The sequence below is a fragment of the Oryctolagus cuniculus genome, chromosome X (assembly GCF_051225735.1).
Source record: "Oryctolagus cuniculus isolate XC-2025 breed Fujian yellow rabbit chromosome X, ASM5122573v1, whole genome shotgun sequence".
NCBI classification, from domain to species: Eukaryota; Metazoa; Chordata; class Mammalia; order Lagomorpha; family Leporidae; genus Oryctolagus; species Oryctolagus cuniculus.
The window spans coordinates 132199273-132209787 of NC_142888.1; the positions used below are offsets into that span (position 1 = coordinate 132199273).

Below are 10515 nucleotides of genomic sequence, written 5' to 3' on the forward strand. Positions count from 1 at the left end.
GAAGTTTCCAAGTTTGGTGCCCAGCAAATCCATCTGAGCTGCCCCTGCAGGCTGACCTTAGGAGCAGGGAAGCAACGGGTGGGAGGAGGAGGAGGAGGAGGTCTAAGTCCCAGCCCAATTAAGAGATCAATCAGATGGCGACAGGTTTGGGAGCTTCTAAGGTGAGGAGGCCCCGGCTGATCCCGCAGGCTGGTATAAAGCGCCATGACCCCCAGCAGTGTGCCAGGGCTGGCGGTGGCAGGGACAGGGCTCTGCACAGCCATGACCCAGCCGTGGGGCCCCCAGATGCTGGCTGGCGGGCAGCCGCCGGAGAGCCATGAGGACAGCACCCAGGCGAGCATCTTTACCTACACCAACAGCAACTCCACGAGAGGTGAGCGGGCAGGCCAGGGCAGTGTCTTTTCTGCACAGCCCAGCAGCCGAGAGGGTCTCCCGTAGGTCTGATGATGACATGAAGGGGGAGGGTTCTTTCCAAATACAAACCACACGGGCTCCAAGGCCCTCGGAGAACCTGTGTTCCAGGGAGAGTTCGTTAGCTCTGTCTTCGGGACCCCTCCATCAGCGCTGAGCACCCATAGCGTGGAACCCTGGTCCCATCCGCCTGCCTGCACCAACTCACCTGGAGACCCTGACAGGCGGGAGAGGGTGCCCCCGGGGAGGGTGAGCGACTTCCAGAGCCTTCAGGTTGGCTGAGACTGTGCAGTCATCTCATCCAGCTGTGCCCAGTTGGCTGCACAGCTGTGGTGGCGAAGAGCCCTGCTTGGGGCCCAGGGCAGCCTCTCCATTTTGAGCGGCCCTGGGAGAGAGCACTTGGGCCCAGCAGAAATCTGGAAACTCAACAGGACAGCCCCATGGGGAGCTGCCAGTCAGGACGCTGCTCTTCCCCCCACCCCCAGCTCCACCCCAGGCACCTGGCACCCGGTGGGGGCCCTCCTCAGAGCCACACTCACTCCTTGAGTTGGCAGTATCTCTCGGGGAGGGCGGGGTGCAGTGCCCCAGCTTTCCTTGCTGGGACGGGAGCAGCACACTCCCAGGGACCCCCCGTTTCACCGCCGCATGAGATGCCTTTCGCCAAGAGTTGGTGTTTCTGTTTGCAAAACCTCAAGCATCTCCCACAGTAGGTCGCAGTGAACTCTGGCGCCTATCACTGAGCGTCCCTCCGCTAAGCCTTTCCACCGATTCTTGGAACCAAATGCAAGCATCTTCAGGAAATGCCTCATTTATCCATTGCTTTTCATTGTATCGGGAAGGCACAGAAACACGGAGAGACAGACTGACCTCATTCATTACCATTTTTCTGAAAGTTGGGAGAGACAGGCCGAGATCTTCCATTCACTGCTTCACTCCCCAAATGGCTACAACGGCCAGGGCTGGGCTAAGCGAAGCCAGGAGCCTGACCATCCAGGTTCCCCACATGGGTAGCCGAGGCCAAGCACTTGGACCAGACCAGCTGCTGCCGCTTTCCAAGGCGCATTAGCAGGGAGTTGGATCCGAGGTGGAGCAGCTGGGACTCGAGCCAGTGGTCGTATGGCCTGCTGCTAGCCATGCACTAGCCCTGCTACTGACTGATTGATTGATTGAAGAAGACTAGTCACTTGTGCCTGGACTGGCCCACATTTCACACATGGCTCCTCAGACCTTGTTCATTGTTAGTTTTCTGTAGGTTGCTAATTGATCTGAAGGCCCACTCAGAGGCAGGCTGTATTTTGGTAAGATCGCCTGTTTTCCAGGGCTTTGGGTAGAGTGAGAGAGAATATCACATAATTTATCTCAACACACACGCCTCAAAATAATGATACCAACACTACCACCATGAATGTGATCACCGCAGCACAACATTTTTATAGGATCCTAGGCTGTGCAGTCCAACCAGTGTGCTGGCAAGTCCCTTCGGGCAGGCCCTCTGAGTAGAAATGCATTTAAGTCCATTTGTTTTTATTTTTTGTTTTCAGGGATTGTTCTTTCTATTTAATTTTGCTTCATAATCATGTAACAAAATACACAGGGCTCCAAATTACAATCTAGAAAGAATTCTAGATTCTCTGCCCACCCTTCCCTACACTCCTTCCTCCTTTTATATGTTTAATTTTATTTATTTTGATTTATTTGAGAAGAAGGGAGGGAGGGAGGGAGAGCAAGTACATCCCTATCTGCTGCTTCACTTCCCAAATGCCCACTACAGTTACTGTTGGGCCAGGCCAACACAGGAGCTGGGATTTGAATCTCGGTTGCCCATGTGGGTAGCAGAATCCCAATCATTTAAGCCCTCACCTGCTGCCTCCCAGGGTGCACACTAGCAGGAAGCTGGGATCGGGAGCAGAGCCAAGCGAAGACGAACTCAGGCGCTCGGGGCAGGATGTGAGCGTCCCAGCCAGGGTCTTAAGAGGAGGGGACCAGGCTGGGACGGCTCCTCTGGTCGCTATGCTGGAAGCTCCTGGCCCCTCCTCCACCTCGCACTTGCCTACAAATGGGAGTGCTCCAAAGTCCTGCTCTCAGCTGCCCGGCCCACACAGATCTGCTGCAGCGGCCCGGGAAGACCTGCCTGTGGCTTGGGGTTTCTCTGACCTGGGGTCCATTAGCAGCCCCACTGGTTCGCTCTGCTCCTGTCTGCAACAGAGACTAAGACCGCACAGCCTTGACTTGTCAACTCACTGTCCCTACTGCTCACAGATCCTGTGCAGGGTTCTGGGAGGGACAAATGGCATCACAGGGTCCGGCTGCACTGGGGTAATGTTTATACCTCCCTCTTAGCCGTAGGCAAGGAATCTGCTTTTCTTAAGTTAGTTAGCATTGAGGTTTTGCCATGAGACCGTGCTATAAAGCAGCAGAGCCTGGGGTTTGCAGCCCTTTCGAGTGGTGGCGAGAAAGTTCCTTCCAACACAATGGGTGGACAGCCGCTGTGTCATGACAAGATGCATTAGCCGTCCTTTGTGCTACACGGGTTTCCTGGGTCTGCCGTGACACAGCACCACATACCAGCTGCCTCACACAAGAGGAAGGTCTTGGCGCTCAAGTATGGGGCCCGGCGTCTGGGGTCAAGGTGGCGACAGGGCGCTTCCTTCAGGGGCTCCCAGGGAGAAGGCGTGCCACAGCGGTCTTCAGCTTCCATGCTTCCGCTGGTCCATGGCGTTCCTCGGCTTGGGGAAGCCTCTCTGCTGTTCTTGTCCCGTGGCCCGCCCCATGTGCGTATCTCCACCTCCAAATCTGCTCGCACGCTGAGCCTGCAGAGCAGAGCTCCAGATCTGAATTCAGGGGCAGACACAATCCACTCGTTCTCTGCGCACCTGCTATACGCTGACCGCTGTCTGTGAAGAAGAGGAGTCAGCCTCTCGGGTCGTAGTGCAGGCTGCGATAAGAAATGGCCCTAGACGGGGTGGCTTCCAAACGGTGAGCTCATTTGTCACTGTTCTGGAGGCTGCGAGTTAGGTGCAGCACAGCCGGGGTCTGGAGAGGACTCTGCACTGGCCACTGCCACGGGCACAGACTTCTCACTGTGTCGGCTCCTGGGAGGAAGCAAGCTAAGAGCCTGGGGAAGCTGGCAAGGCTTCGGGAAGGCTGCTGCTAACCTCATCTATGGAAGGGACCCAGGACACTGGCCAAAGTTGCCACAATAGGAAGACGTGCAGGACCAGAAGCCTGAGTCGTCCGTTAAGTTCAAGGTGCCAGTGCGGGGGACCCCCAGGCACCGGCCCCTGGCTTCAGGGAATGGGCTGCTTGCCAAGGTGAGGGGAGCGGCAGCAGGGCGCAGAAGCCTGGGAGGGGGCATGGAAAGATGGGATCGAGATCTAGTGCCAGTGAGTGACGCTGTGGCCTGGCTCCCCTCTCTACCCTGTGCCTCCTGCCTCCAGGCCCCTTCGAAGGCCCGAATTTCCACATTGCTCCCCGGTGGGTGTACCACCTCACCAGTGCCTGGATGATCCTCGTGGTTATCGCATCTGTCTTCACAAATGGGCTGGTGCTGGTAGCCACCATGAGGTTCAAGAAGCTGCGTCACCCTCTGAACTGGATCCTCGTGAACTTGGCAGTGGCTGACCTAGCGGAGACCGTCATCGCCAGCACCATCAGTGTGGTGAACCAGTTCTACGGCTATTTCGTGCTGGGCCACCCTCTGTGTGTTGTGGAGGGCTACACTGTGTCCTTGTGTGGTAAGCTGGTGGGGGCCCAGGCTTGGATGAGATGTGTGTGCTGTACGTGTGCAATCTACGAGGTGAAGCTGGGCCAAGGTCACCAGAGGGGCGGCAAGACGGGCTTGCAGGGTTCTGGAGGCTTCTATGGGCACGGCTTGCTGCACATGTGTTGCTGGAGTCCACTCCCCCCACCCCCCGGAGTCCCATGGCTAGTTTGGGGCTGTGTGATTGGCATGGGAGGAGACACATACACAGCCAGACAGTCCCAGAGCAGTATGAGAGGGGAGGACTCTAGGGCTCTGGCAGAATGTGTACCCCCTGCCCCCGAATCTGGGATGCACACGCTCTCAGCTCACCTGTGTTGGCTCCCCCTGGGGGAAGATGCAGTTCCCAGTAGAGAGTTCCAGATTCTGAAACAGAGTCCGGATCCCTCTCTCCAGCCCCATCTGTGCGCCAGGCCTTGTATACCCGGGGAGTGGCCACACGGAACCGCCATCAGTCCTCCCAGAAAGGACGGGCGAGGAGAGGCCAGGAGGGAGTGGCGGCCGGGGAAGCGGAGGAGGGGAGCAGAGTGCAAGTGAGCTGAGCAAGGCAGGCGGGCCCAGGTCCGGGGGCTCCGGGCACCATGCTCAGGAGCTGGGACTTTGCCTGGGGAGGAGGCGGCTGGAGGTGGGAGAGCCACTGCAACCCTAGCCACGCCATCTGGCGCCGCCTGCTCGCCACTCCTTCTGGCCTCTCCCTCCATTGAAGTGCCTGTCGTGGGGAAGATGCTGCTGGCCACAGTACACAAGTGCAGTGACCGGGGAAGGCCAGGCAAAGTTCCTCCCCAAAGTGGCCCCCACGTCCCAGACTGTCTCTGCTTTTTAAAAAGGTGTATTTATTTATTTGAAGGCCAGAGCTACACAGAAAGAGGAGAGGCAGAGAGAGAGAGAGAGAGAGAGAGAGAGAGGTCCTCCATCTGCTGGTTCACTCCCCAGTTGGCTATAATGGCTGGAGCTGTGCTGATCCGAAGCCAGGAACCAGTAGCCTCCTCTGGGTCTCCCACGTGGGTGCAGGGGCCCAAGGGCTCAGGCTATCCTCCACTGCCCTCCCAGGCCACAGCAGAGAGCAGGATCGGAAGTGAAGGAGCCGGGACTCAAACCGGCGCCCACATGGGACACTGGCACCGCAGGCAGTGGCCTCACTCGCTACGCCACAACGCCGGCCCCGTCTCTGCTTTGTCTCTGCTCATGGTCCGCTCTTGGGTCACTCTGGTACCAAGCAGCCAGCTCTTTGGCACCCATTTTAATGCCATGGACACCTTTGGCCTCCTGGGAAGCCTCTCTGTAAATGCTTAAAATGAGATCCATAAGATTACAAAGGCAGCCAATTATACTGCAAGATGGTTACCCAAGTCTTAAATATTTGAAAGAGCACTTCCATCTACTGGTTTACTTCCCAAATACCACCAAAGGCCAGGTGTGGGCCAGGCTGCAGCTGGGAGCTGGGAACTCAACCCAGGTCTCCTGGGCGGTGGCAGGGACTCAAGTACTTGAGTCGTCACTGCTTCTCCCAGGGTCTGCATTAGCAGATCAACAGGGAGCTGGAGGCAGGAGCCCCAGTGTGGCGTCAAGCACACACACTCCAGTGTGGGGCAAGGGGAGGGGGAGGAGAGGGGAGGCAGAGGAAGAAAGTAGGAAAACGGAGGGGAAGACATTAGGCCACTAGGGTCGGTGCTCACGGAGGAAGCAGGCAGAAGAGGCAGAATGAGATGGGGAAGAAAAGTGACAAGCAGGTGTTAGAGAAATCAACTACCCGAGAGGCCTGTCCATCACCCTGAACCCTAAAACACTGTGGAGGCCCGGGTTTTGCTGCTGGGTGGGCGCCAGCCGTCTCTCTTGAAGGGAAGGGAGAGGTGATGCTGGTGGGCCAGTCCTCCTCGTCTCAGCTGGAAGCCCTCGCCTGGTGCTCTCCCCCGCAGGGATCACGGGGCTCTGGTCCCTGGCCATCATTTCCTGGGAGAGGTGGCTGGTGGTCTGCAAGCCCTTCGGCAACGTGAGATTCGATGCCAAGCTGGCCATCGCAGGCATCGCCTTCTCCTGGATCTGGGCTGCTGTATGGACGGCCCCTCCCATCTTCGGTTGGAGCAGGTAAGGATGCAAGGGTTTGGGATGGAGCGGGGCCAGTCAGACTTGGTGGCTTCTGGGCACGTCAATTCCTGTCGCTGGGCCTCCAAGGCCTCAAAGCACGCAATGGCAGTGAATGTCTGACTCCACTTGGCTGCAACAGAGAGAAATGGGCCCTCCTTCCTCCGAGCATGAGCCCGGGCCATCGTTGTGGCCGGAAGGGAACTCAGGGCACCACAGGGCCCTCTCAGCAGCCTTGTGCCAGGCCTGCTCCTTGCACACTTTGGGCCCCCCTTTCAGAGGCTGCCCCAGTTGGAAGCACGCGTGGGCCTGCAGGTCCACGGTATCTTAGCCAAGCTGCTTGTTTGCGGAGAACCGCCAAGTTCCAAGCAAAGGGCTCACGTTTGAGGGCCGGGCTGAAGACAATGCATTTTGCTGTCTGATGTGACGACGACATGAATGAGCCGTGTTTGGAGAGAGGCTCTAACCACACAACACTGTGAGCGCACTGATGTCGTCGCGGAAACCGTACAGGGGAGGTGTGAGGCCTTCACCCGGGCCGGGATTTACCAAGATGCTGCCCGAGGGTTTCTTTCCGGACGTAGAGGTGGAGGTTACACAACACTGGCAGTGGCCTGGATCCCACGGAGCTGTTCACTTTCACACGGGGAATTCATGTAATATGAATCCACCTCCATTAGGAAACAGAGCCAAACCCCATCCACGTGAGTGACTCTGGGTGCTGACTACCCCCCACCCCAGGTACTGGCCCTACGGCCTGAAGACCTCATGCGGCCCGGACGTGTTCAGCGGCACCTCGTACCCGGGCGTGCAGTCCTACATGATGGTGCTCATGGTCACGTGCTGCATCATCCCACTCAGCGTCATCGTGCTGTGCTACCTGCAAGTGTGGATGGCCATCCGCACGGTAAGCCCCGTGCCCCGCTGGCCTCAGCCGTGCCTGGCGGGCTGTCCAGGCTGGCCCAAGGGCTCACCCAGGGTGCTCTCCTGTCCCCCGCCAGTCCCTGCGACTCCTCAGATACGAGGATTCTGCCCCTGGAAGAAAATGCTCAGTGCCTTCGGGGATGCACTGCGCACTTCTGGCTGCAGGCGGTAGTTCCAGCCCCAGGTCCCCCGTCTTCAGCTCGCAGGATGGGGAGAGCCGGGCTGCCTGCCCGCTCTTTGGAGGAGCCAGAAACCCCACCTGCTCTCGCCACCCCGCCCCCCATTTCCCATCTTGTCCCCTCTCTCATTCGTAGCTCTTTCCCCAGTGATCCATTTAGGCCTCCACGCTCAGCCCTGAGCCCAGGTCTAGGGGGAGTCCCAGGCCAGGCCAGCTGCTTGCCACTCAAAGCTGGCAGGCAGCCCTTGAGGGCCACTGTGGCTGCCTGGGGCAGGTTGTGACCCAAGTCAGGGTGGGGCTGACCGCTGGCTGCTCTTCCCCAGGCCTCCCTCTTCCTGGGCTGCCCTGATCTTGCCACCTCTCTGACTTCACTGCCCAAGCAATGGCAGCATGGAGCCCCTTCAGACAAGAGCCCTGGGTGATGGCTCCACTCACTGTCCTGCTTTCTCCAGGTGGCTAAGCAACAGAAAGAATCTGAGTCCACCCAGAAGGCTGAGAAGGAGGTGACCCGCATGGTGGTGGTGATGGTCTTTGCATACTGCCTCTGCTGGGGCCCCTACACCTTCTTCGCATGCTTTGCTACTGCCCACCCTGGCTACTCTTTCCACCCTCTGGTGGCTGCCATACCATCCTACTTTGCCAAAAGTGCCACCATCTACAACCCCATTATCTACGTCTTCATGAATCGGCAGGTAAGTAACACCATCAGGAGGTGGAGCTTGACTATAGAGCCCGGAAGCATCCGGGGGGACACCCACTTGGAATCGCATCTCGAACAAGGAGCCCACAGAGCACTTGCCTGCTAATGACCAGGAAAAGGCTCAGCACCTGGCCCAGCCCCAGCCCGTAGCCGAAGGAACCCTGTGCTGATCCCAGCCCAGCACATCTGCGTGTCGTGCACCTCCCTGCTGTGGTGCTGGAGAGCTCTGCTCTCGGGCCCCCGGGGCTCCCCTGGAGTACACACGCTCTAGGGTGTAGTGTGCAGGTCTGCGTGTACCCTGGGCTCACCCTCCAGAGCGTACAGACTCCACGCTTCTCTTGACCACCTTCTTCCTGTTTTCAAACTCTTAATTTTTTGAGTCTGTTCTTCTATAAGAACAAAACCAGTCCCTTCTTGCCTGTGCTGGTCAAGAAAGGGCTTTCACACGGCCACAGGTCAGCTCAGCAGGCAGGCACTGTGGTCTCGCCCAAGATCCCGTCCGACAGGAACCACCATTAGCCTGCATTTGGGCCTCAGCGAGTCGCCCATGACTTCGGGACTCTCCTGGTAGGTTCTGGATGACCTCACGAGGCTCATCACCTCGTGATTATGGACACTTCATTAAGGTGCAGTCGCCCCCAGGGGCCTCCCATTTCACCAGACCCCTCCCAACCCACTGCCCTCTGCTCATCCATCTGACGGCTGCCCCACCCTGGCTCCTACATGCCCAAGCAGCTGTGCGGGCGGAGGCGTTCCTCAGGCATGCATTCATCCTGGCGATTTCCAAACAGCGCAGGCAGGACCAGTCCTGCACCTGATTCCTGGGAACTACGTAGTTGACATGCCCATACCCATTTCCTGTCTGTGGCAAGGGTGTCTTTTTAGGTCTGGCGTCGCTGGCTGGAAACCAAAGCTATCTTGTCAAGCATGGTCTTCACCCGATTCTTTCCCTTCTCCCTCCCGAAGCCCCCTCCCCTAGGCGAACCTCTGCACTGGGAGGCCTTTCAAAGATTTCCTTCAGCACCTGCTGTGCACTGGCCGAGGCTCGGAGAACTCGGCTCTTGTTCCCTGCTGTACCCCTGGGGGCAGGGTCTGGCACACCGTGGGTGCCCAGGAAGGCGATGCTGGCTGACTTTGGTGAACACATTCCTCGGCCTTAGCTGCTGCCGGCTTTTCTACTGTTATTAGTGCTAACAATTCTTTGTTGTCGTTGGAGAATTCTGATGATACAGGGGGTAGGAGATATTCAAGAATAGGCCCGAAATATTTAGGCAACACCTATGGTCTGGGTTCTGAAAACATTGCAGTTAGTTTGTGATGATACAAGATACACATTGAGAAATTCGGATGGCCCGGATGTCTTTAGCAGTCAACCAGCAAAGGGCAGAGCCCTGCTGGTACCAGAGGCAGGTGGCTCGAGTGCTGTTCACCCAGTCCTCACCTCGTGCCAAGACTCCGGGACCAGAAACAAGATGGCAATCACACTCCCTTGAAGTGCAATGCCTCTGAGCCTCTTGCCGTGTATTGCCGAGGTGACTCACTGTACGCGTGGGTCCCACAGCTGACTCCGCTGTTGGTCCCTGTACAAGTGTCCTGGGGCTGCTGTATAACAAGCCACCACAGACTGGGTGGCTTCAAACAAGAGAAATGCCTGCTCCCCCAAGTTCCCTGCCTCTCTCGCCATTGCTGGACTCGAAGGTGCACCCCTATAATGCCCGCCTTGAGCCTCCCTCTCTGCCCGAGTGCAGCTGCCCCTCTTCACTCGGACGGTGTCCCACCTTCCCTTGCGCACATCTTCATCACATCCGCAGAGGCGCATGGGAAGTGTGTACCCTGCCAACAACCGTCAGGGGTATGAAACTTTTTGCACCAAAATAAACTTACCTTTTAATTCCATTTTCCACCAACTTTTTGAAGTGCCCTCGTATTTCCAAATGAGGACACATCCCTGGGCTCCAGCGGTCGGGACTCAGACCTTTCTTTTGGGGTGACCCAGTTCAACCCACACTGGTCACCGTCCGCATCGCTAAATGAGATGACCGGCATGGAGACTGACCACGGGCAGGGAACAGCGGAGCTTTGCTCCAGCCCCTCATAGAGCTCTGGACGGGAGCAGGGAGGTGTGACGTCAGCCGGGGGCCACTCGGGCACGCGGGAGCCTGAGCTGTAGCACAGCGCCCCGGCCTTCCCTGCCCTGCTGAGCGCTGCTTTCTGTCCCCCCAGTTTCGAAACTGCATCTTGCAACTCTTCGGAAAGAAGGTCGAGGACAGCTCTGAGCTCTCCAGCGCCTCCAGAACAGAGGCTTCATCCGTCTCTTCAGTGTCACCTGCGTGACATCTGCCTCCCACCTGCCGCACCCACCGGGGCTTTGGCCACCCGTCCCCTCCTTCTCCATCCCCATGAAACAAATGTAATTTCTCTTTGCTAAAACCGAACACGTCTCCCACATTGCCACTGCAC

General features: G+C 57.8%; 1 protein-coding gene across 1 annotated transcript; it reads left to right on the forward strand.

Moving 5' to 3' along the window:
• The first annotated feature begins 238 nt into the window (after nt 1–238).
• Nucleotides 239–10475, forward strand: OPN1MW (opsin 1, medium wave sensitive). The gene is given in 6 exon segments (NM_001322264.1): nt 239–373; nt 3849–4145; nt 6088–6256; nt 6995–7160; nt 7808–8047; nt 10279–10475. Coding segments are annotated over 6 exon segments (1095 nt in total). The 5' UTR covers nt 239–261; the 3' UTR covers nt 10390–10475.
• The last annotated feature ends 40 nt before the right edge of the window (nt 10476–10515 follow it).